This window comes from Mirounga leonina, unplaced genomic scaffold (genome assembly GCF_011800145.1).
Source record: "Mirounga leonina isolate KUSES-001 unplaced genomic scaffold, KU_Mleo_1.0 Mir_488, whole genome shotgun sequence".
Classification (NCBI taxonomy): domain Eukaryota; kingdom Metazoa; phylum Chordata; class Mammalia; order Carnivora; family Phocidae; genus Mirounga; species Mirounga leonina.
In genome coordinates, this window is record NW_023270777.1 from 2,866,668 (window position 1) to 2,892,076 (window position 25,409).

A 25,409-nucleotide genomic window follows, 5' to 3' on the forward strand; every position below is an offset into this window, starting at 1 on the left:
ACACACACACACAAAGAAAGAAAGAAAATGTGAAGGAAATAGGACCAGAGAGCTGAGCAAACTAAGGCTCCTGGAAGATTCTGGAAAGTTCTGAAAGGTTCTGGAAGGTAGGTACTGGATGGAGCCAAGGAGTGCCTGAAGGGAAAGAAAGCAAGAAGTGCTCAGATGTCAAAGAGCAACATATGGCCTCTGTCAGAAGCGAGGCTGAGAGTACTCATTTCAATAGCCTGGAACTTTATACACCAAACAGGTAGTTACTGTTATGTCTGGGGCAGGGTTGGAATTAGGTGAACATTTTAAGTACTTCTCTAAGTTTTGCACCCTAGGTGCCTCACTTGCCTTACCCTTGTCTTGAACCTGTAGCGTGGAGGGGAATGAATACGGAGAGAGATGAAGATAAAGACTTTCACTTTTTACTCTGACCATTTCTTTGTTGTGTGACTCAGTAAAAAGACCACTGCACCAGGTATTGTGTTTGCCACGCCATGCCACGCCCCTCCAGCTTCCTTGCCCTCAGGCTTCAGATTAGGTTTGGCTAATGAGAGACAGAAACAGTTTATGTGGGAACTTGAGGACAGGAGGAGAGGACGCAGTGTTATTCCCTCTCTCCCTGAACACTGTACTTGTGGCCTCCTTTGCCCTGTCGGATGCCTTTCTTTCATGGCTATGATGTAGAAACGATGTTAGGGTTCAAAGCTACAGCCAAGAATTTTTGAGACATCTTTGGTGCAAAAAGGTGGTTTTATTAAAGCACGGGACAGGACCCGTGGGCAGAAAGAGCTGCACTGGGGACATGAGGAGTGGTTCATTATATATTTCAAGTTGGGAGGAGGTTAGGGGCAGCATTTTGGAAGCAAGGTTTCTAAGACCTTGAGGGGGCTAGCTATTGTTGGGAAAAGGTCATTTATTACTATCTAATAAAACCTTAGTCGTGAGACCCCTCAGATGTATATTGGTGGGTCATATGCTTGGGGGATGATTGCCAACCTGTATCCTGGGGGTAGAGATAAAGGAAGTTTCCAAAGGAATATTCATTATTTTTTTTACAATTTTTAAATTTTTACAATTTTTAAAGATTTTATTTATTTGAGAGAGACAGCGCGTGTGCAGACGGAGAGAGAGGGAGAAGCAAACGCCCCGCTGAGCAGGGAGCCCAATGCGGGGCTCAATTCCAGGACCCTGAGATCATGACCTGAGCTGAAGGCAGACCCTTAACCGAGTGAGCCACCCAGGCGCCCCCCAAAAGAATTTTTATATGTTAAAGTAGACTTATAGGATCCTGGGGGGTTGGGCTAAGATTACCTTTTGCCCTTGGTAAAGTATTAACACGGAGGCAGCTGACTTTCTAGAGGAATGCCACTCTGCCTGTTTCAAGGACTTGTCCGTGGGCTGTAGGTAGTAAGGAAATTTAATTTTTCTTTTCCCTTCGTTTCCCACATCAGCTCCACGTCTCTAGCCGCTGGACAGCACCATTCCCTCCTTTAGTCCCTTTAAGGCTACAGGTGGGAAGCCCTTCCTGCTGTTGCTATGCTGAGTGTCCCCCATTCTACTTTGTTCCCTTAATCCTTTTGAGAGACAGAGAGCGGCGCACAGAGGAAGAGCGGGAGGGAGAAGCACATGCCCCGCTGAGCAGGGAGCCCCACGCTGGCCGATCTCAGCACCCCGAAACCAAGACCAGAACAGAAGGCGGTCCGCGCCAGCCAGGGGCCCTCCAGGTAAGATTGCGTAGCTCCACCCCCCGGCGCGGCTGCGCGGACGGGGGCGCGCGGAAGGGGGCGGAGCGCGCGGAAGGGGGCGGGGCGCGCGGAAGGGGGCGGGCACGCGCGGAAGGGGGCGGGGCGCGCGGAAGGGGGCGGGCACGCGCGGAAGGGGGCGGGGCGCGCGGAAGGGGCGGGGCGCCGCCCGGGCCGCGTCTTCCCTGGCGCCCTCGGATGACTCATCGGGGTGCCATCGGCCCGCGAGTCTGTTCCGGCCATCTCTCACGTGGGTATCGCTCTCCTGGGTCATCCTTGCTACCTTGCTGGCTGCATCCCTTTCTGCGCTCACCCCCGGCCTGGTTGATGCGGGCCGCTTCCGTGTCCCCAGCGGGCAGAGCGGCGTCCAGCTGGGGCCCTTCCCTGCGACCATGTGCGCGGTCCGTGGACGCGAGTCAGGGGAGGACACCGCCGCACGTAAAGTCTGCCCCTCTTGCCCGGTTTCTTCCACCACCAGAAAGCCTCCCTGCCGACTGCCTCGCTTATGTCCTCCTAGTCGTGGGGCATGCAGCCCCGATAGAGACAGCCCTGCCCCTGCGCTCTTGGACCTAAGGCGGGTGGTTTCTATGTGATAAATCCTGTGGCAGTTACGGTATAAAGGACAACCGTGAGGGGCCTGACCTTAGAAAGGGTGATCAGAATGGGGTGGGGAGCGCTGAGAAACCGGGATCCAGCATCCTTCCCTGAAATGAGGCCTGGCCTGAAAGGGCGGGAGGGGCTGCTGAGGGATGTAAGTCAAGAGTTCCTTCAGTCAGTCAGCAAATGCTAGATATATTTTTTTTTCCTTTTTAAGCCCCACCTATTTTTCCAAGCCGTGGCAATCCAGTGGAGGTAAGACAGCTGCAGTCCGTGCCCACGTGGAGATTTTGTTCTAGTGGGGAAGGTAGAGTTTTAAATAAGTTAAAATGTCAGGTATTAAAAATAAAAAAAAATAAAATGAAATGTGAGGTAGTAAATAGATAAAATAAAATTTTAAGTACTGCTAAATACTATATAGGAAAATAAGATAGAGCTGTCTGATAGGAGTGGGTTGAGGAAGTCCCTGGCTAGAGGCCAGGAATCTAAATAAGAAAGTGCTAGTTAGACATGGGACCCCTGGGTGGCTCTGCCTTAGGCTCAGGTCATGATCCAGGATCCTGGGATTGAGCCCTGCATCATGGGGCTCTCTGCTCAGCAGGGAGCCTGCTTCTCTCTCCCTCCCTCTGCCTGCTTCTTTCTCTGTGTCAAATAAATAAAATCTTAAAAAAAAAAAAAATGCTACCCATGCAAATATCAGGGTGAGAAAATGGCCTTCCAAAACTGAGGTTGGCAAGTTAGAATACAAAAGAAGCAAGTGTGGTGGGGGCGTTGCAGGTGAAAAAGATCATGGTGTGAGATAGGGTTGGAGAAGTGGGCAGGGGGCCAGGCTAGGTGAGCCAGGGTCCTGAGTTAGAAGCTTACACCATGTGTGATGAGAAGCCATGATCTCACTTATGTTGAAATACGGCAAATGGTTTGTGGTTGGGGCAGGAGTGGAATCAGGGGTGCTATTCAGGAGGCCCCAAGTGAGTGACGGTCATGGCTTGAAGGAGTGATGGTAGCCAAGATGAAAGGATATGTACAGGGGCGCCTGGGTGGCTCAGTTGGTTAAGCATCTGCCTTCGGCTTGGGTCATGATCCCAGGATCCTGGGATCGAGCCCCGCATAGGGCTCCCTGCTCAGTGGGGAGCCTGCTTCTCCCTCTCCTCCTGCTTGTGTTTCCTCTCTCTCTGTCTCTCTCTGTCAAGTAAAAAAAAAAAAAAAAAAAGGATGTGGACAGATTTGGGATATGTTTGGAAATAGATTTGCTGATGGATTAGATATAGAGAGGGCTCGGGAAGAAGTGAGGTTGACTGTATTTTTGGCCTGTGTGCTGATTGGATGGGGAAGACTGGGAGAACAGGAGGTCTGGAGAAGGGAGAGATCAGAATTTCTGTTTTGGCCCAAACAGACTACCATTGGTGTTTATGAGACATCCACGTGGAGCTTGTCACGTGAGCTTTTTTTTTTTTTTTTAAGATTTTTATTTATTTGCAAGAGAGAGAATGAGAGACAGAGAGCATGAGAAGGAGGAGGGTCAGAGGGAGAAGCAGACTCCCTGCTGAGCAGGGAGCCTGACGTGGGACTCGATCCCGGGACTCCAGGATCATGACCTGAGCCGAAGGCAGTCGCTTAACCAACTGAGCCACCCAGGCGCCCTCACGTGAGCATTTTAATGTACCAGTTTGGAGTGTCCAGGAGAGTCAGGATTGAATTAAGATATGGCATCTGTTGGCAGATAGCGACTTGAATGAGATGAAATTGCCGTTTTGGGACAAAAAGGGTTGAATCCTGGCAGTTTCACTGGCTCAGTCTACTAGATGGTATTTAAGGCCACGGGTCTGGATGAAGTCACTTGGGAAGAGCATGTAGACAGAAGAGAGTGAAGGACAGGTGCCTGACCTGGAGCAGCCAGAAGGTAGAGCATACCAGAAGAATGGTGTCATCTGACTCCACCAACTGGGCCCAGTCCAGCTCATCCTGTGGGTTTACATTTAGATGCTATTTTTTCCAGAAAGTCTTCCCTAATTCCTCAAGTGCTAGCCTGGTAGCCACAGTCTCTCAGCCTTAACCACACTGGGCTGGAAATGTCGGGGCGCTTGCCTGTCTCCCTCAATAAAATGTAAGGTCTGTGAGGGCAGAAATGGTTTTTGTCTTCAGAGCGGTGTTCCTAAGACCTTGCCTGGGGCCCAGCAAAGTGCAGGTGCTCAAGGATCGTGTGCCAAGGATGTACCCATATACCCTGTTCCCACATTTTGCAGGATGAAGCCCCCCGAGCTTCCGTTTTTCAGAGTATCTCATCTCTCCGAATGCTCCTGTTTTCCCCACCCCGTCCCTAATGCCTCCAGAGCCTCAGCTGTCTTGGAAATCTGAAATCTGTTTGACAGGGAATAGCTAATTACCTTTCAGGGATCTACGTCATTTCCCACAACGGACAACTCCAGCGATGGCCTCCGTTCTTCACTTCTATGTCCATCCCTCTGGCCATGAGAGGGCAGCTTCTGGACACACTCGGAGGAAACTCCAAGGGAAGCTGCCAGCGCTGCAGGGTGTCAAGACAGAGCTGTGCTACAATGTGAACTGGACAGGTTGGGCCAAGTATTGGATGGGCGGGGCGGTGCCAGGCCAGGCAGGGTCTCAGCATGTCCCCGTCCTGTCCCCCTGCAGCCAAGTCCCTCCCGAGCGCTGAGGAGATGAAGAAGCTGACATGGCTCTTTGGCTGCCCCTTGTTACTGGGTGATGTTGCTCAGGAGTCCTGGCTCCATTCTGACTCCAACGACCTGCTGCTGGAGGTTGGGCCCAGGCGAGTGTCTCAGCCCAGGGTAAATGCATTCCATGTTCTCAGGCCGAGCTCCCTTCCAGACGCACTGCCCACCCCTTCCACTCCCATTCCTCTTCTTCCTTCTCTTGTGACCCTTGACGGGTCTGTTTTTCCTTTACTCCATCCTACTCCCTGCTTAGAAGGCCATGCATCTGCCTTCCCCATATGGGAAGATGTCTTTGAAAGACTGAGCCAGCTACCAGGCACGTTCTGTAAGTAAAACAGATTGCATTCTGAGAAGTAAGATGTCAAAGCATTTTATGCTGGAAGGACGGGTCCAGTTTGATTTGAGTGACCTTCAAAAGCAGGTTTCTTGGTGCCTGGGTCTGAGGCTAGAGGCCAGTGGGGAGGGGGATAGAGGTGAGAGGTCAGTGGGACAGCTGTGGGCGGGGTCCACCTTCTCCGCTGGTGCTCTCAGGTCCTAACCATCCAGCCCACTCCTCAGGCTGAACTTCTCGACCCCAGCATCCACCAACATCGTGTCAGTGTGCTGGGCTGCTGGGCTGGGGGCTGTGGATCGCGTGGAGACCACCCGGCGCTACCTGCTCTCGGTGAGGTGTTGGGCTATCTGTGGTGAGGGGGAGGAGGAGCTGGGCCAGAGATAAAAGAGATGAGGTCCTGAACTCGGGAGAAATGGGGAGGAGCTCTTGGCTTTAGGCCTGTCTTGTTGGCAGGTTGTTCACTGCCTGAGACTTCCTGGTCGAGGGCTGAATGGGAAGGAAGTCCAGCCTGTGGTCCCCTTGCTAATCTGGGCATCCTTACATGGGCTCGTGCCTGGATGGGGCATGTCTTTCTAATCGGCACTCGGGCACCATGCAGATTAGCCATGGGCTGGCCCTGCATGACTGGGAGGACCCGGGGTGCACCACTCTGTCCAGACTTCAGCCCTCCACCTCCTGCCGTCTTGTGTGTGTTTGCCCCTAGTTCGCCCACCCTCCATCAGCTGAGATGAAGACCATCGCACTGGCCACCCTGCATGACCGCATGACCGAGCAGCACTTCCCCTATCCCATCCAGAGCTTCTCTCTTGGGAGCGTTTCCACACCTCTCAACGGCTCTATCAACATCCTGGCTGAGGGCCGGTGTGCCCTGGAGAAGGCCAACCGGGAGCTGGGTGAGCCGGGGTGCCTGGGAGGGAGGCCCAGGCGAGGCCAGTCAGGGGGCGCTGAGCCCCAGGACCTGGTGACCTGAGCCTTACAGTCATCTCTCCCGGGTTGTCTCCTAGGCCTGGCCCTAGACTCCTGGGACCTGGATTTCTACACCAGACGCTTCCAGGAGCTACAGCGGAACCCCAGCACCGTGGAGGCCTTCGACTTGGCTCAGTCCAATAGGTGGTGGGGCGATGGGGACGTTCTGAAGGCTGAGCCTGTGGAGGTTGGAAGGGAAGGGCACGGGGACTTGCCTTCGTGGCTCTCCTCTGGCTCGGGGGTGTCCCTGAGTCCGTTTGAGGGCCCGGGCTCCTCCTCCATCTGGTAGTCTATACCCAAGTCTCAATTTCATATTCACTTTGGATCTGAGCACTCCACAGTGACAGGACGTTTGAAGGCTATGGCCTTTTGGAATCTATTCTGACTTATTCTCTATGTAAGAGTTGGCCGTTAACCGTTGCTGATTGCTGAGAAGACACGGCATGGCGTGAGAAGTGACCCAGCTTTCTGCCTTTCCTTCCCTCCCCGCATCACCCCTGCAGCGAACACAGTCGGCACTGGTTCTTCAAGGGCCTTCTCCACATGGACGGGCAGGAACTGGCACACTCCCTCTTTGAGTCCATCATGAGCACCCAGGTGTCCTCGAACCCCAACAACGTCCTCAAGTTCTGTGACAACAGCAGGTGGGCTGTGCCTGAGGTCGGGGGGGACAGCAGGCTCAGGGGAGGGGAGGCCCCAGGAAGGAAGCAAGGTCCAGAACCACTGTGTCCACAGTGCAATCCAGGGGAAGGAAGTCCGATTCCTACGGCCCGAGGACCCCACACAGCCAAGCTGCTTCCGGCAACAGCAGGCCCTGAGACACGTCGTCTTCACGGCAGAGACCCACAACTTCCCCACAGGTGAGCTGGGTCCCGGGGATGGATCGATGAGATCAGAGTGTCGGGTAGAGTGAAGGTCCTCCGGTCCAGGCCTGGGAAGAACAATCAGGGAGGCTGCTTGTCCTGATTTTTTTTTTTTTTTTTTTTTTAAGTAGGCTCCATGCCTGACATGGAGCCCAACGTGGGGCTTGAACTCACCACCCTGAGATCAAGACCTGAGCGGAGATAAGAGTCGGATGCTTAACCGACTGAGCTACCTAGGCGTCCCATCCTGATTTTTAATGGGGCGGTCAGAGCTGAGGTTTGTCTCTTTGGTACCCACACGTCTCCCCCATCTCTTTACAGGAGTGGCCCCCTTCAGCGGTGCGACCACAGGCACAGGGGGCCGGATCCGAGATGTCCAGTGCACGGGCCGCGGGGCCCACGTGGTGGCTGGCACTGCTGGCTATTGCTTTGGAAACCTACACATCCCAGGTCCCGCCTCCTTCCTCCCTACCTTCTCTTCCTTGTCCTGGCGGGCATGGAGCACTTCTATCTCTTAGGTCATCCTGGGTGCCTTTTCTTGGGAGGCAGGCCCTAGAGTAGCTGGCCCGTTGCCGTGAGGACTCTAGGCCAGCGGAAACCCAAGTCACCAGACAGGCTTTGCAGAACCGCCATTTTCTTTATAAACTAGCACCTGCTCAGCAAGGAAACATGATACTGGGTCAGTCTCATGACCACCTGTCCCCCAAGTCCTATTTCTTTTCCTTTTTTTTAAGATTTTATTTATTTATTTGTGATGGACAGAGAGAGAGAGAGTGGGAGCAGCAGACTCCCCACTGAGCAGGGAGCCCAGTGCGGGGCTCGATCCCAGGACCCTGAGATCATGACTTGAGCTGAAGGCAGATGCTTAAGCACCTGAGCCACCCAGGCTCCCCCAAAGTCCAATTTCTTAGAGAGCCTTAAGAACCCTGATCCTAAGACTCAGAGGGAAGATTGGCATGGGACCTAGGGAGCAAGATCGGTGCTTTATTGTAGGCCCTACATCTTCCTGAAATAGGATTTCCTAAAATGGGACATTCTACCCACATGGGTGGTCCTTGGTGGCTTAGTTAGACTCTTCCTGAAGGACTCTGGCTCCTCTGTGTCCTGTCTTAACGGTCCAACCAACTTTGTGCTTTCCTTCCAGGTTATAATCTGCCCTGGGAGGACCCAAGTTTCCAGTATCCTGGGAACTTCGCCCTGCCCCTGGAGGTCGCCATTGAGGCCAGTAATGGGGCTTCTGATTACGGCAACAAGTTTGGGGAGCCAGTGCTGGCCGGTGAGGCTGGGGGTGTCAGGGATAACGGACACCGAGTACCAGAGGAGGGTGGGGTGTATGACTGAGTGGGTGCTGGGGGATACTGGGTGACTGGACTCTGCCCCCTCTCCCTGGGATGTCCACGCTCCAGGCTTCACCCGCTCCTTGGGTCTCCAGCTCCCCGACGGCCAGCGGCGTGAGTGGATCAAGCCCATCATGTTTAGCGGGGGCATCGGGTCCATGGAAGCTGAGCATGTGAGCAAGGAGCCCCCGGAGCCAGGTAAGAGCCCGCCGCCCCTTTTCTTCATATCCAGCCAGCTTTGTCCCCAGCACTGCCGGAGGGGAGTTTAGAGGCCACTTCCTAGGTTGGTTTTTCATCTCCCAGCACATGTCTCTCCTCCCGGTACAGGTTTCCAAGGCAGGATAGGGCTTTACGCCAGTGGGGTGCTCGGTCTGCATCGCCTCTGTGTGCGCCCCGGTTTCCTCCCGCATGGCAGGGACCCACCCTGCTAAGTCAGGCCAACCCATGTTTGTTCAGTGCCTGCCGTGCGCCAGGGCTTTTATCTGCCCGCTCAGTTCAGGGGGTCAAACATCCATTAGGCCCCATCGTGTGCTGCATCGTGTGCTGGAGTCAAGATAAGAGCCAGGTCACGTTTATGGAAGAGGTGACCTAGTCACGTGGTTCAGAACTTAAAAGGCAAAAAAGGTCATACAGTGAAAGCTGTCCTTCCCTTGACCTCCCAGTTTCCCTCTCCAGAGATAACCGGTGTAAACCAGTGACTTGTGTATCTGACCGGAGGTATTTTCCTGCATCTATGAACAGACCTGTATGCATATTTGTCCTTTTTTTTTTTTTTTTTTTTTAAAGATTTTATTTATTTATTCATGAGAGACGGAGAGAGAGAGAGAGGCAGAGGGAGAAGCAGACTTCCTGCGGAGCAGGGAGCCCGATGCGGGACTCGATCCCAGGACCCTGGGATCATGACCTGAGCCGAAGGCAGACGCTCAACCATCTGAGCCACCCAGGCGCCCCTGTCCTTTTTTTTTTTAAAACAAGTAACATAGGCGCACACTTTTTTTTTTTTAATAACCACTTTATTGAGATGTAATCTGTGTACCATAAAGTTCACCGTTTTAAAGTGTACAAGTCAGCGGTTTTTTAGGATAGGCACAAAGCTGTGCCTCGAGCACCACTAACTCCAGAACATTCTTGTCACCGCCATACCCATTAGCAGTGTCTTCCTCCCTCAGCCTCTGGCGGCGGCTCATCTACTTTCTATCTCTGTGGGTTTGCCTATTCTGGACATTTCATGTGAATGCAATCACACAGAATGTAGAGTTTCGTGCCTGGCACCTTTCACTTTGCACAAGATAATATTTTCAAGAATTATCGGTATGGTAGCATGAACCAGACCCTCATTCCTTGTTCGGGACAAACCTCTCGTGTGTCTATCTGTGCATCAGTTGGTAGACATCTGGGTTCTTCCGCTAGTGTGGATAATGCTGCTGTAAACACACGTGTACATGTTTTCTGGGCCCCTATGTTCTCGTGCCTCCAGCCTGTGTAACTATGAGTGGAATCGGGGGCTCGCACAGTAACTGTGTCCAGCTTTTTGAAAAACTGCCAGACTGGTTTCCAAAGCACCATTTTGCACTCCCCCCAGCAGTGTAAGAGGGTTCTGAACTCTCCACATCCTCACCAACTCCTGTTACCTGTCTCTCTGATTCTAGCCACCCTACGGCCTGAAGTCGCATCTCATTGTGGTTTGGGTTTGCACTTCCCTAATGACTAATGATGTTGAGCATCTTTTCACGTGTGTTTAGAGATCTTCCTTGGGGAAATGTCTTTCTGGATTCTTTGTCTTTTTTTTTTTTTTTTTTTGGATTCTCTGTCCATTTTTAAATTGGGTTGTCTTTCTTTTTTGGTGGTTATAGGAGTTTTATGTATTCAGGATGCTAAACGCTTATCAGATAGATACATGATTTGCAAGTATTTTTTCCTGTTCCGTGGGTTGCCTTTTTACTTTTTTCATGGTGTCTTATGAAGAAAACAATGTTTTTAGTTTCGGTTAAGTCAGGTTTATCTGTATTTTTCTTTGCTGCTGATGGTTTTGATGTCACGGCTAACAAAACCATTGCCTAAGCCAAGGTCACAAAGACTTACAGCTATGTTTTCTTGTCGTATTATTATAGTTTTTACGTTTAGGTTTCTGATACTTTTTTTTTTTGTTTTTTAAGATTTTATTTATTTATTTGTCAGAGAGAGAGCACAAGCCGGGGGGAGGGCAGCAGGCAGAGGGAGAAGCAGGCTCCCCCACTGAGCAGGGAGCCCGATGTGGGGCTTGATCCCAGGACCCTGAGATCATGACCTGAGCCGAAGGCAGACGCTTAACCGACTGGGCCACCCAGACGGCCCTCTGATACATTTTGAATGAATTTTTTTATATGGTGTGAGATAGGAGTCTAACTTCTCTCTTTTACGCATGGATATCCAGTTGTCCTAATGCCATGTTTTGAAAAGACTGTTTGTACCTTGCTGAATGGTCTTGGGACTTTTCAAAAATCAGTTGCCCCGGAGGTTCCTGGCTGGCTCAGTCGGTAGAGCATGTGGCTTTTGATCTTGGGGTTGTGAGTTCAAGCTCCATGTTGGGTGCGGAGCCAACTTAAAAGAAGAAAAGAAACAAAAATCAACTGGCCATAAACATAAAGTTCATAATGGATTCACAGTTGTATTCCATAGTCCACAGATCGATTGATGTATCTGTCTGTCCTTGTGCTAGAACCACACTGTCTGGATTACTACAGCTTTGTAGTAAGTTTTAAAAGCAGGCAGAATGGGTCCTCCAATTTTGTTCTTTTTTAAGATTGTTTTGACTGTTCTAGGTCCTTTACATTTCAGTGCACATTTTAGGATCAGCTGCTCCATTTCTGTGAAAAAGACAGCTAGATTGTGACAGGGGTTGGGTTGACTGCAGATCAGTTGGGAACATGGCCATCATAACAAAGTTAAACCTTTTACTCTGTCAACATGGGATCTGTTTCTATTTGTTTAGGTCTACTAATAGGTGTTGTAGTTTCAGTGCGTAAGTCTTGCGCTTCTGTTGTTACGTTAATTACTGTTATTTTCTTTCTGATGCAATTGTAAAGGGGCGCGCATAATTCTGTAACTTGCTCTTTTCACTTAGCAGTATATGTATCTTGGAGATCATGTCATATTGATAAATATCGTAAAAATCATTCATGTGATCCTCTTTTTGGGGGGGATAGTGTTTCAGTGTATGGATATACTGTAATTTATGAATCAGCTCCCTCTTGTTAGCATTTACATCACAGTTGACCCTTTGAACAACACGGGTTTGAGCCATGCAGGTCCACTTGTGCGTGGATTTTTTTTGAAAAAGACGGTACAGTCCTGTAAACGTATTTTCCTTCTGATTTTCTGAATATTCTTTTTTCTCCAGCTTACTTTATTGTAAGAATACAGTGTACTGTAACATATGGAATGTGTGTTAATTGTTCGTTAGTTTTTTACTTATTTATTAGTTCATTGGTTTTTATTAATTATTAATCAACCGTTATTGGTAAAGCTTCTGGTCAATAGTAGGTTACTAGTAGTTGACTTTTGAGGGAGTTGATTGTTCTGCACACATTTTTTACTGTGCAGGTCAGCACCCCCTAACCCCAGTGTTGTTCACGGGTCAACTGTATTTCCTATCTTTGGTATCGCAAATGATGCTGCAATGTTTAATTTTGTGCATAGGTGATTTTGTGCCTGTGTCGATAAAGCTGAAGCATAAATTCTGCCGCGTTTATTTACCCAAAGAATACGTACGTTTGTAATATTGATCGCTCTCCCCTCTTGCCCGCTTCCCTTTATCCTTACACTTGTTCCTGCTCCCGCTTCTTCTGTTGGCTTCCCCAGCATCCTGACTCTGCCTTCCTTCCTCTCAGGCATGGATGTGGTGAAGGTTGGGGGTCCTGTCTATAGGATCGGAGTTGGGGGCGGAGCTGCGTCGTCTGTGCAGGTGAGTGGGACCAGCTCAGGGGCAGGCTCCGTGACGTTGTCAGGCCCTGGGCATCGGTGGGGTGTGAGCCCCCAGACCCCTCCAGCCGAGCTCTGCCGTCCCTTCCCCCAGGTGCAGGGAGACAACACCAGTGAGCTGGACTTTGGGGCTGTGCAGCGCGGGGACCCAGAGATGGAACAGAAGATGAACCGTGTGATCCGGGCTTGTGTGGAGGCCGCCAGGGGGAACCCCATCTGCAGCCTCCACGACCAGGGTGCTGGTGGCAATGGTGAGGAAAGGAATTGGGATGAGGGACTTGGCCTCCCTGGCCTCTTGCCACATTCGGCTGAGGCAGAGGCATTGGGGGTCTGCAAGTGGCCGCCGGGCCTTGGGTCCTATTCTCCACCCCCTGTACCTTCTGGAGAGGCTCGGCATTGGGGGGCGTGGGAGCCTGCTGTCGCGGGATGGTTGGTGGTGGGGGTGCAGCTGGACACATAGAATTAGGGGCTTCTTTGGAGGCCAGGGCCTGACCATGGCCGGGTCACCACCTCTCCCCTATGCCCTCTCACCAGGCAATGTCCTGAAGGAGCTGAGTGACCCCGCCGGGGCCGTCATTTACACCAGCCGCTTCCAGGTGGGCCTTGTCCCCTGAGGTCTGGCCATGTCCCCATCCCCGCCGGCCCCAGCCTTCTCCCCGAGACTCCTAGCAAAGACACGAGACTGGGGAGTGCCCACTGACCCTTCCCTTTCCTCCTCCCTCCTGGATGCAGCTTGGGGATCCGACCCTGAACGCCCTGGAAATCTGGGGGGCCGAGTACCAGGAGTCGAATGCACTTCTGTTGAGGCCCCTTGACCGGGACTTCCTCAGTCGCGTCAGCGCTCGGGAACGCTGCCCGGCCAGCTTTGTGGGCACCATCACTGGGGACAGGAGAGTGAGTTGGCCCAGGGAGTCAGTGGTGGCCGCAGTGGGTGGGCTTGGAGCTGCTTGCGTCCGGGCTGGAGGGAGGGAGAGCCGTCAGGGGGAAGAGATGAGAGGAGGATGGGAGTTGGTGACACGCAAACTGGCGGACAGCATGTAGGAGGCGGCCAGGGGCAGGTACTCAACGGGGAAGCCAGACAGAGGGTGGAAAGCGTGCTTCTGCCCGGCTTTCTGGAAGTATTCCCTGCTGGGGTTCACAGTCTTCTTCCCTCTGGGCTGTGTGGCCGTAGATAGTGCTGGTGGACGATCGGGAGTGCCCCACTGGAAGAAATGGCCAGAAGGATGGCCCCCCCTTGTCTTCCCCAACCCCTGTGGACCTGGAGCTGGATTGGGTGCTGGGCAAGATGCCTCGGAAGGTATGTGGGGGTGGGAGGGAAGGCGGTTTTCCTCCCTTCTCTGCTCCAGCTCTTGCGACCGCCCTTTGCCCAACGTGTGCTTTGTCCCCTATGTGCCCGGCGCTCCCGCAGCTGCTCACACCCCTGTCACCTTCTGTGTTTTAGGAGTTCTTCCTCCAGAGGAGTCTCCCCATGCTGAAGCCCCTGGCCTTTCCCCCGGGTCTGCGTGTGCGCCAGGCTCTGGAGCGCGTTCTGAGGCTGCCTGCCGTGGCCAGCAAGCGCTACCTCACCAACAAGGTGCTCCCCACACCCCCTGCTCCGCCCCTGTACCCTTCCTCTGCTCCCCCTCCCCGTGACTATGGGGACTCAGCAGGCCCAAGGGAGAAGCGGTCCTGAAGGCCTGCTGCCCTGCTCCCACCACCTCGGGCCTGTGTGTGTGGGTCCCCCGCCCCTTGCCAACCCCAGCTGGTTCTGCAGGTGGACCGCTCTGTGGGCGGCCTGGTGGCCCAGCAGCAGTGTGTGGGAGCCCTGCAGACCCCCCTGGCAGATGTGGCCGTCGTGGCACTGAGTCACCAGGAGCTCGTCGGGGCTGCCACAGCTCTGGGAGAGCAGCCTGTCAAAAGCCTGCTGGACCCCAAGGCGGCCGCCCGGCTGGCTGTGGCCGAAGCCCTCACCAACCTGGTGTTCGCTCTGGTCACCGACCTCCGGGTGAGTCCCGCTGGGACGCATCTGCGGCCACCCTCCACCTTGCCCTCTTGTTCTTCCTGCCCGTGACTTCCCAGCCCCTCCGCCCCCAGCCCAGACTCCCCACCGCTCTTCTCTCTGACGGCTGATGTTCGCCGCTTCCCAGGACGTGAAGTGCAGCGGGAACTGGATGTGGGCGGCCAAGCTCCCGGGGGAGGGCGCGGCTCTGGCTGACGCCTGTGAGGCTATGGTGACGGTGATGGCAGCCTTGGGTGTGGCAGTGGATGGTGGCAAGGACTCTCTCAGCATGGCCGCCCGGGTCGGCTCTGAGACAGTGCGGGCTCCTGGTACGGTCCGGGGCTCATGGGGAGAGGGGCAGACCTGCGGGGCTGGGCTGGCACCTCGCTCTCTTACTCGTCTTTTTTTTTTTTTTAATTTTTTATTAACATATAATGTTTGTTTCAGAGATAGAGGTTTGTGATTACCTTTTTTTTTTTTTTAAGTTATTTTAGAGATTGTGGGCGAGAGCAGCGAGGGGGCAGAGGGAGAGTGAGAGGGGACGCAGACTCCCTGCTGAGCCCAGAGCTGGCCGGACACGGGGCTTGATCTCACGACCCTGAGATCATGACCTGAGCTGAAGCCAGTAGTCGAATGCTCCAACGCCTGCAGCCTCCAGGCACCCCCACTCTCTTACTCCTTGCTCTGCAGGATCACTGGTCATCTCAGCCTATGCTGTCTGTCCAGACATTACTGCCACTGTGACCCCAGACCTCAAGCATCCTGGAGGGGGAGGTACGGGCCCTTCCCCCCTCCTCACTGCCTGTGTATTCAGAGCTGGGTCCTCTGGGAGGTCCGGGCCCCTCGTCTTGTTTCTGGGACTGGGGGTCTGTGGGTCTGTCCACATGCTGGGAACCTTAGTAGTCGTGAGCAGGGCAGGGCATTCTAAGCCGTCCAGCTCCCTCACCCCTTTCCCGTCTCCCCAGGCCTTCTGCTGTATGTGCCTCTGAGCCCCGGGCAGCACCGGCTGGGGGGCACAGCTCTGGCCCAATGCTTCTCGCAGCTGGGTGAGCAGCCTCCCAACCTGGACCTCCCCGAGAACTTGGTGCGTGCCTTTAACGTCACCCAGGGGCTGCTGAGAGGTGAGTGAGGCCTTGGGGGAGATGGTGCACGTGACTGACGCATGGCAGACACTCACCGGCTGAGCAAGTAAGGAGGGTGGGCAAGAGGGGTCCATCGCCCTGGCCTCTGGTTCTTGGAGTGTGCCCACATTCTCCCACGTGACCTACTCTGCAGAAGGAGGTGCAGGCCCACCAGGTTTGGGCCCTGCGGCTGCTGAGCATTTTTCTCCTTCCTCCAGACCGCCTCCTCTGCTCAGGCCATGATGTCAGTGACGGGGGTCTCATCACTTGCCTGCTAGAGATGGCCTTTGCTGGGAATTGTGGGATAGAGGTGGATGTGCCTATCTCTGGGGTCGACGGTGAGGAGCCTGGGGTCTGGACTCGGGCCTGGGCTGCCTGCCCCACCCTGTAGACCCCACGTCCTGTGAAGAAAATGGAGTTCCCCAACCCCGTTCCCGAGTCCTTGGCTATCTTCTCTGACCACTGAGCCTGGTGACTCACCCATCTGGGACGCCCCCCCCCCCCCCGCAGACCCTAAGGCCACATCCTTGGTCCCTCTCTCCCAGGCCTCCCCTCATCTCTGACCCCCCACACCCCCCTGGCGGCACCCTCGTCACCCTCGTGCCCGCCTTGTTCTCCCAGCGCTGTCTGTGCTGTTTGCTGAGGAGCCGGGCCTGGTGCTGGAGGTGCAGGAGCCAGACCTGGCCCAGGTGCTGGAGCGCTACCAGGCGGCCGGCCTCCACTGCCTGGAGCTGGGCCCCACGGGCGACGCCGGGCCCCACGCCCTGGTGAGGAAGGGCAGGGCGGTGCACAGCGGGGAGGCCGTGGCTCGCCTGTGCCAGCCGGGGGGGCGGGGCGGGGGGCCCAGGCCGGACACCCTCGCTCTTGGCCCTGATTGACGTGCCCCTCCCTCTAGGTACAAGTGTCCGTGAACGGGGCCGTGGTCCTGGAGGAGCCTGTTGGGCAGCTACGAGCCGTCTGGGAGGAGACGAGTTTCCAGCTGGACCGGCTGCAGGCAGAGCCGCACTGTGTGGCCGAGGAAGAACAGGGGCTGAGGGAGCGGACGGGGCCCAGCTACTGCCTGCCCCCAACCTTCCCCAAAGCACCCGTGCCCCACGAGCCTGGTGAGGGACTCTGGGCCGTCTGGGCTTCCCCGACCCTCAGCCTGGGGTTGCAACCCAAGGCCTGGATGCCGGGGCCTGCCCAGGAAAAGGTGTCCGGTGGCAGGGGCGGGTGGTTTGTGGTAGGGAAGGAGCCCTCTGGCCCAGAGACACTCCGCCTCCCCCAGGTGGTCCCGTGCCCCGCGTTGCCATCTTGCGAGAGGAGGGCAGTAATGGAGACCGCGAGATGGCAGATGCCTTCCACTTGGCCGGGTTTGAGGTGAGCGGGGTGGCCGGCAGAGCTGGGGCCGGGCCTGGGCCTCGGGCTGTGTGTCCTCCTATACTTCTCCTGCCTGTCCTGCCAGGTGTGGGACGTGACCATGCAGGACCTGTGCTCGGGGGCAATCGGTCTGGACACGTTCCGTGGTGTGGCCTTCGTGGGCGGCTTCAGCTTTGCGGATGTCCTGGGCTCTGCCAAAGGTAGGTGCCGGGCGTCTGCTCGCTCCCTCCGCTGCACGTTCTGCGGAGCTGCCTCAGCCCCCCTCTTCCTGACCGGGAGTTGGCCTCTCACCTCCGCGGGGCTGGGGCTGGGGAGGACATTCACTCTGGGCCGGGTGCCCGCAGCGGGCCCGTGGGTAACTGACGTGAGGCGGGGTGGCTGGGTGGCACGGACCGCGTCTAAAGGGGTGGCAAGCACACAGCGCCAGCACATTGTGCTCTCGGAAGGTGGGTTCATCGTGGCCAGATCTTTCTGGTTTCTGAGAGAAGCCAAGAATCCAGATTGTTTTTTTGTTTTTTTTTAAGATTTTATTTATTTATTTGAGAGAGAGAGAATGAAAGACAGAGAGCATGAGAGGGAGGAGGGTTAGAGGGAGAAGCAGACTCCCTGCCGAGCAGGGAGCCCGATGCGGGACTCGATCCCGGGACTCCAGGATCATGACCTGAGCCGAAGGCAGTCGCCTAACCAACTGAGCCACCCAGGCGCCCCCAGATTGTTTTTTTTTAATGGTTCTTTTTTTTCTTTTTTTAAGAATTTATTTGAGAGAGCGAGCAAGCGAGAGGACCACAAACAGGGGGAGGGGCAGAGGGAGAAGCAGGCTTCCCGCTGAGCAGGGAGCCCGAGGCGGGGCTCGATCCCAGGACCCTGGGATCATGACCTGAGCTGAAGGCAGATGCTTGACGGACTGGGGTGCCGCCAAATCCAGATTTTTATATGAAGTCTTATTTTTATTTTTTTATTTATTTTTTATTTTTTAAAGATTTTATTTATTTATTTGAAAGAGAGAGACACAGCGAGAGAGGGAACACAAGCAGGGGGAATGGGAGAGGGAGAAGCAGGCTTCCCGCGGGCTCGATCCCAGGACCCCGGGATCATGACCTGAGCCGAAGGCAGACGCTTAACCGACTGAGCCACCCAGGCGCCCCTGAAGTCTTATTTTTAAACGTCAGTTAAATAAAAAGTGTTGAAAATGCTCTGCTGGCCAAGCCAAAAAACTTACGGGCCACCTCTGGTCCAGGAATGGCAACATTTAAGCAGATAAACCTGTTTCTTCCCTTTGTATTTGCCCTGTAGGGGGTATGTGTGCGCACGTATGTATGTGTGTGCATGTGTGTTGGGGGCTGGGGGGCTCATGGCAGGTGGAACCGGGCGGGCTGGCACAGGAGGGCGGCCGTCCCCCTCCATGCCAGCCCACCCTGACGTCCCTGTGTCCTCCTAGGGTGGGCAGCTGCCGTGACCTTCCACCCGCTGGCCGGGGCCGAGCTGAGGCGCTTCCGGCGGCGGCCGGACACCTTCAGCCTGGGCGTGTGTAATGGCTGTCAGCTGCTGGCTCTGCTGGGCTGGGTGGGAGGCAGCCCCAGCGAGGAGGCCGAGGAGCCGGGCCCGGACCCCTGGCCCGCCCCACCTGGCCTCGTGCTGCGCCACAATCTGTCCGGGCGCTTCGAGTCCCGCTGGGCCAGCGTGCGGGTGGGGCCTGGGCCCGCCCTGATGCTGCGAGGGATGGAGGGCGCCGTGCTGCCCGTGTGGAGCGCTCACGGGGAAGGTCAGGCTCCGGAAGGCCGGCGGGAGGGTCTGGGGGCCGGCGTGGGCGGAGGCCGTGGGGGAGCTTTGCCCTCACTTCCCTCCTCCACCCCCCACCCGCCCCCCTGCAGGTTACATGGCATTTTCTTCTCCGGAACGCCAAGCCCAGATTGAGGCCAGGGGCTTGGCCCCGCTGCACTGGGCCGATGATGCTGGCCAGCCCACGGAACAGTACCCCATGAATCCCAACGGGTCCCCCGGGGGGGTGGCAGGCGTCTGCTCCCTTGATGGCCGCCACCTGGCTCTCATGCCTCACCCTGAGCGGGCCGTGCGGCCGTGGCAGTGGGCTTGGCGACCTCCCCCATTTGACACCCTGACTGCCTCCCCCTGGCTCCAGCTCTTCATCAATGCCCGAAACTGGACCCGGGAAGGAGGCCGCTGAGCAGGCGGGGGAGGCTCCCCTGGGCCTGACGGTTTGTGCCCGCGGGTCTGCTGTCCTCCCCATCCTCAAACTCAGAAGCGCCCCACCTTCTCTCCAAATACGTCTTGGACAGACAAGGGCCAAAATGCCAAAAAAAAAAAACCCAACCCTGCTGGTTTTGTTAATCTGCCTGCTTTTGCCTTATGCCATGGGATCTGTCTTTGGTTCTTCTGCTCTGACAGGGTTGTCTGTGGGCGCGAAGGAGGAAAGAGCCCGCACTGGGAAGTGAGGATGCGCGGCAGGGAGAATGTTCCATTGCCCGCCCCCCCTCCCCCCCCCACACACTCTACCCAGTGATCGCCACGCTGTGCCTGCCATCACTCCTCTGGGCTCGGAGGGATGTTTTATGTGCCCCTTCCTCATAACGGGGGCGAGGGGCTTGGGGGTGTATGAAAGCATGCAAGTCAGGACCTGCGTGTTCTCATCAGAAAAACAGCAGAAGCTTTCTGGATTCCGCTTTTTAAAATGTAGCGCTGTGCTGTGCACGCAGTTTGCAGAAGTTTCTCTGAGCCGGTCTCCGGCTGTGTCCTGGGGCTACCCCAGTGCAGCCTTCTGAACTCAGTATTTGCTCCTCCATGTAGCAGCTCCCTTCCTGAAAGAAATGGTCAGCACCTGCTTCCCTAGAATTAAGCCTTTAGCCTGCCTGCCTGCCTTCATTCCATTCCATTCCATTCATTTCTTCCTGCCTCCCTCCCTCCATTCCATTCATCCCTTCTGTCATCCACCCATCCATTTCCTTCCTTCTCCCTCCCTCCCTCCATTCGTCCATCCCTTCCATTCATTCATTGTTTCATTCATTCCATTAATGTTTGGTGATTAGCTACAGGGCCAAGCACTGTCGCTGCCCCCAGGGGTTTTATGATGTGATGGAATTTTTAAATAATAGCTCTAGGGCGCCTGGCTGTCTCAGTCCAAAGAGCATGTGACTCTTGATCTCAGGGTCGTGAGTTCGAGCCCCACGTTGGGCATGGAGAGTACCTAAATAAATAAATAAACTTAAAAAAAAATCGCACCATGGCTATATATGGCACGTGCCATGAACCAAGTGTGTGCTTGGCATTTCATCTGTATCTAAAGTATTTTTCACAAGAATTCCGCAAGGTACTTGATAGCTGTCCCCCCCCACCTTTTTTTTTTTTTTTTACAAAGGGGGAATTAAGGGTAAGGATTATATAAATGGCCTAGGGTCACACAGCTTGCAAGGGCAGAGCGCGGAGGCCCACTCACGCCTGCTGCTGCGCCCCGACATCCTGCGGTCACCGGTTTTGGAGGCCGGCCAGTCTTGCTGACAGCCGTCCATCGCTTCCTTTGCTCACAGGCATGTGTATGAAACTTGGACGCAGAGTCCGTTTGCTCCGAAGTAGTTCAACGTCTTCATTAAAGACATTTCCCCAAGGGCGCCTGGGTGGCTCAGTTGGTTGGGCGACTGCCTTCGGCTCAGGTCATGATCCTGGAGTCCTGGGATCGAGTCCCGCATCGGGCTCCCTGCTCGGCGGGGAGTCTGCTTCTCCCTCTGACCCTCCCCCCTCTCATGCTCTATCTCATTCTCTCTCTCAAATAAATAAATAAAATCTTAAAAAAAAAAAAAAAGACATTTCCCCAAGAATGGAGACTGGAGTCAGATCCTGGAGGGCGAGGCGGGGGGGCCCTGGCGGGTGGGAGGGCAGGGGCGGCTGAGCACAGTCCTCTGGTGGGACAGCGGGAGAAGAGACGGAGTGTATCATAGTGATGATACAATGTTAAATGATCTCCATGAAGAAAACTGTTTCGGGCCTCTTGCTGCTTTGCAAACTGACTCTGAGCAGCTGGGTGGGGGGGGGGTGTGGATGGGGGGGACTCTTGGGCCATTTTTGGCATTTGAATATTCTTCCCTGATGTTGGGAAACCATATGTATAATTAAAAAGAAAACAGGGGTGCCTGGGTAGCTCAGTCAGTTGGGCTTTCGACTCTTGGTTTCGGCTCAGGTCATGATCTCAGGGTCGTGGGATCGAGCCCCACGTTGGGCTCCAAGCTAGGTGGGGAGTCTGCTTAGGGTTCTCTCTCTCTCTCTCCCCCCCTCTGCCCCTCCCCTGCTCATGCTCTTTCTTTCAAATAAAGCCTTTAAAAAAAAAAAAAGTTGGGTGGAAAAATAGCTCCTACGCTGAGAGATGCCTTTAAAAAAAATTCTTGGGGCGCCTGGGTGGTTCCGGTTGGTTTAGCATCTGCTTTCAGCTTGGGTTGTGATCCTGGAGTCCTGGGATCAAGCACCCACATCGGGCTCCCTGCTCAAAGGGGAGTCTGCTTCCCTCCGCCTCTGTCCCTCTCCCTGCTTGTGCTGTCTGTCTCAAAAAAAATGCTTTCCCTCTTCCTTTGCCCCTCCCCCCACCTTTCTCTCTCTCCCTCTCTTAAAACAATAGGCCCCAAATGACATCACTTAGGCCAAGTCCCCAAAAGGGGGCTTAATACCTAATCTGCATTGTCGACCTCCCCCTAAAATGTACTTTTATTTTTTAAGCTTTATTTATTTTAGAGAGAGCATGAGCTGGATGGACAGAGGGAGAGTGAATCTCAGGCAGACTCCGTGCTCAGCTAGGAGCCCAATGCGGGGCTCAATCTCATGACCCCAACCAAGATTATGACCTGAGCTAAAACCAAGAATTTAATGTTTAACTGACTGCACCACCCATGCACCCCCCAAAATGTAGTCTTTTTTTTTTTTAACTTTTTTTTTTAAGATTTTATTTATTCAATTGAGAGAGAGAATACAAGCAGGGGAAGCGGTGGGCAGAGGGAGAGGGAGAAGCAGGCTTCCCGCTGAGCAGGGAGCGCAATGTGGGGCTCCATCCCAGGACGCTGGGATCATGACCTGAGCCAAAGGCAGACGCTTAACGACTGAGCCACCCAGGTGCCCCCCAAAATGTAGTCTTAACTGGTCAGTGGAGTTTTCCAATGGGCACCAATGAGTCTGCCACATGGGCCTCTCCATCTCCCAAAGGAAGCTGTAATGTGCATGGTGAGACTCCCTGTTCTCCCCACTAAGGGAAAGTGATCTTGTCAGGAACAGTCCTTTTACTATTCACTTTCTTTTTTTAAGATTATTTATTTATTTATTTATTTATTTATTTATTTATTTATCAGAGACAGTGAGATTAGGAACACAAGCAGGGGGAGTGGGAGAGGGAGAAGCAGGCTTCCGGCCGAGCAGGGAGCCCGATGCGGGGCTCGATCCCAGGACCCTGGGATCATGACCTGAGCTGAAGGCAGACACTTAACGACTGAGCCACCAAGGGGCCCCTACTATTCACTTTCTTGCCCCCATCCTCCTTCCACTGTACAACTGCTGAGAGCCCCCCCACTCCACTTGCTAGATGGGTTACTGCCCGATTCACGAATCATCCGATAAGGCCAATTAGATCTTCACATGTACTCAGTTGAATTTTTTAACCATTATCTTTTAAATCTATGGATAATCCCAAATGCAGAACATTGGGACTGATACCAAGACTTAGAAGTTAAGTTTACTTAGGGCTTGATGCAAAAGGAGGGTGGTGTGTGAGGTGACCGCCGATTGGCTGTGATCGGTACGTGCGTGCATCTGGAGATAGAGAGGCTTCTGGTTCGGAGCACCCTGGCCAAGCAAGACCCACCCTCAACCATGACCGGGACTGAGGCCATGCAGCTTCCCAGCCCTGTCTTTGCCGGTCCCAGACCCAGCTCTTGCCTCTGCCCACACCTTGCAAAGACCCCCTAGCAAACCCCCGACAGGCTGCCTGTCCTCATTTTCTTCACAGGAAACCAGCTACTCCAAAAGCCCCTCCACAACCCTTCCAAGTGGTGGCTTTCATTCTCAAACTTCACACACCTCTCAGGGATTTGGGGTTTGGGTCCTCCCTGTACCACTTCCAGATTATTCTCCACCCCTTTTGAAGAAAAGCTTGCCCCATTTTAGGCTCACGCCATCCTACTAAACTGCCTTCACCCCCTACTTGGTATTCTGCTGGCTTCTCAATCATCCCCTGTGAAAGAGACGGCCAGTCGTTCCCCAATATCTGCTTCCCCCTCTACAAATATAACGCTCAAGTATTTTAGCAGGGGTTGTGGTGTGCTCAAAGATGACGTCTCCCAGCTGCCCTTAACAGGTGGGATTATATTCTGACCAACAGGAGAGAAAACAATGAATACAACTTCCAAGTGTTCTTGAAGGAAGGGTGCATGCTTCTCTTCAGCTTTTCTTGCTTCCTGCTGTCTGGGTTGAAGACGTGATGGCTGGAACTCCAGCACCCATATTGGATCATGAGGTAGATTTTGAAATTGGTATCACGTGGTACAGAGTAACAAGGTAGGAGGAGACTGGGTCTCTCGACACTGAAGACTACATATGAGCTCTGGAGGTCTCTCGTGTGAAAGACAAACTTCTGTCTTGTTTAGCCTTACTTTGGTGTTTTCTATCACTTGTAGCCACCCTTCCCAACTCCCCCTCATTCTTCAAGGGCATTGGTTCCTGGTTCATAGTCTTGCTGTCCACCTCAATCTCTCCCATTGTCCTGGATTCACACCAGTGACCATTTCACACTCTGGACCTTTCTCCAGTGACTTCCTACATTCCACCTTGGCCAACCACCTCCCTTGGGTTTTGTCATCCTCCAGATCTGCTCCTCCTCCAAGCTCGCTGACCCAAGCACCCTACCTGTGACCATAACCTCCCTTCCTTGCACCTTCTTTCTTCATCTTCAGTACTCTGAGATCTCAAAGTCATCAGGACCTCCCACTCAGTAACACCTTCCCCCCAATTCACTTCTTCCCCACTCATCTGACTTCCAGGCATAACTTATCCAATGCCCTTTAAGTTGACCACATATCTTTTCATCATTCCCATGTGACAAAATCCAACCCATCAGCTTTCTCTGAGAAAGCCAGACAACAGGGCAGACTGTCTCATGAATTCATCCTGACCCACCCATGGGGGAAACACGGAATGGGAATTAGACATCAAAGGCAGTAAGCGGGACCTGAGCTCTAAAAAAAGCCACCTAGAGGCGCCTGGCTGGCTCAGTCAGTTGAGCATCTGACTCTTGATTTCTGCTCAGGTCATGATCTCACGGTCGTGATGGAGCCTGTGTCGGGCTCATGCTGAGCATGCATGGAACCTGCTTGGGATTCTTTCTTTCTTTCCCTCTGCCCCCACCCCTGGTGCTCAGGCTTACTCTCTCAAAGACAAAACAAAACAAAACTTCTATGGCAACATCTAAAGCTAATAATCAGGTCCTGTCCTTTTTTCGGGGTTTCATCAGCCAACAGCTCGATACAGCAAGCTCCGCACACCCTTTCCGGCCAAGGTCACTGCTGTGATGGATTCTCGGCATCGCAATCTTACATTGAGCTATGTGTTCCTCTGATCAACAATCTGTCTCCTCAGTTGAGTGTAAGCTCCATGGGAGTGGGAACTCCATCTCCGTCCTCCCCTGTGTCCTCCCACCTGGCACGGCACCTGTCACCCACTAGGAACACATGAATAAATACAAATGTTGACATTGGTAAAGATAGATACACTCGGGGTTGTTTGTTTGTTTGTTTTTCTCTTTAATAGAAGCGTGAACTTAGTCTGGTTTCCAGTGGCTTGGCTTTGCAGGCTCTCTAAGCATTTCCTCCTTCTACTTCCCTTCTCTAGTGGTTCAAAGTTACAAGCTCTTGTCATCACATCAAATGAGGGACACCGTGTGTCTGTGTTGAGGTGAGGGTAGAGGGACACGAGAACAGTAAGCCTTACTTTTTTCTCAGTTTAACACCTGCCTGGCAGCCCCCAGGGTCCCGGGGGTGGGGCAAGCCTATTTCCCTACCTCCTGCTCTATTCAAGACCCTGGGGTGGAAATCAAAGAAATTTCAGCCTGTCCTTGGACACGTGGGGGCAGCACCCAGATGGTGGAGCCCCGTGTACTGCTGGGGTGGGCCTTGGGTTGGAGTCCTGTCTCAGGCTTCAGGAAAGACCATCCTGTGTGAGCAGCCCACTAGGAGTGCCTGAGATGGTGAGTCATTTCCCCCTGAGAAGGGGTGGGTCTGTGCAGCTTTGTCTGCTGGAGGAGAAGCTTGTGGCCACAGAATGGGACAAAGGGTGTGAAACAGCCCTGCTGGATCTCTCATTCAGGTAAGAGAATGGTCAAGGGCTTCCTCCTAGGAGGGAGGGAGACAGAGTCGAAATGAGCCATCTCCACAAAGGATCTTTCAGGGGAGGCTAGGGTACCGTGGGAGCTCTCCGCAGGGAGTGGGGCCCCA

At 54.0% G+C, this 25,409-nt stretch overlaps 1 protein-coding gene across 1 annotated transcript; it reads left to right on the forward strand.

The window, feature by feature from the left end:
• The first annotated feature begins 1,902 nt into the window (after window positions 1-1,902).
• On the forward strand, window positions 1,903-20,615 carry PFAS (phosphoribosylformylglycinamidine synthase). The gene is made up of 28 exons (XM_034989567.1): window positions 1,903-1,983; window positions 4,722-4,900; window positions 4,980-5,115; window positions 5,579-5,684; window positions 6,058-6,247; window positions 6,359-6,464; window positions 6,824-6,964; window positions 7,056-7,180; window positions 7,505-7,633; window positions 8,328-8,459; window positions 8,590-8,718; window positions 12,390-12,463; window positions 12,575-12,731; window positions 13,015-13,076; window positions 13,213-13,374; window positions 13,652-13,777; window positions 13,922-14,053; window positions 14,234-14,464; window positions 14,607-14,787; window positions 15,149-15,232; window positions 15,424-15,579; window positions 15,798-15,917; window positions 16,201-16,346; window positions 16,475-16,682; window positions 16,847-16,938; window positions 17,024-17,138; window positions 18,377-18,700; window positions 18,810-20,615. Exons 2-28 carry the CDS (start codon window positions 4,759-4,761, stop codon window positions 19,118-19,120), a joined length of 4,017 nt encoding a protein of 1,338 aa, XP_034845458.1. The 5' UTR covers window positions 1,903-1,983; window positions 4,722-4,758; the 3' UTR covers window positions 19,121-20,615.
• The last annotated feature ends 4,794 nt before the right edge of the window (window positions 20,616-25,409 follow it).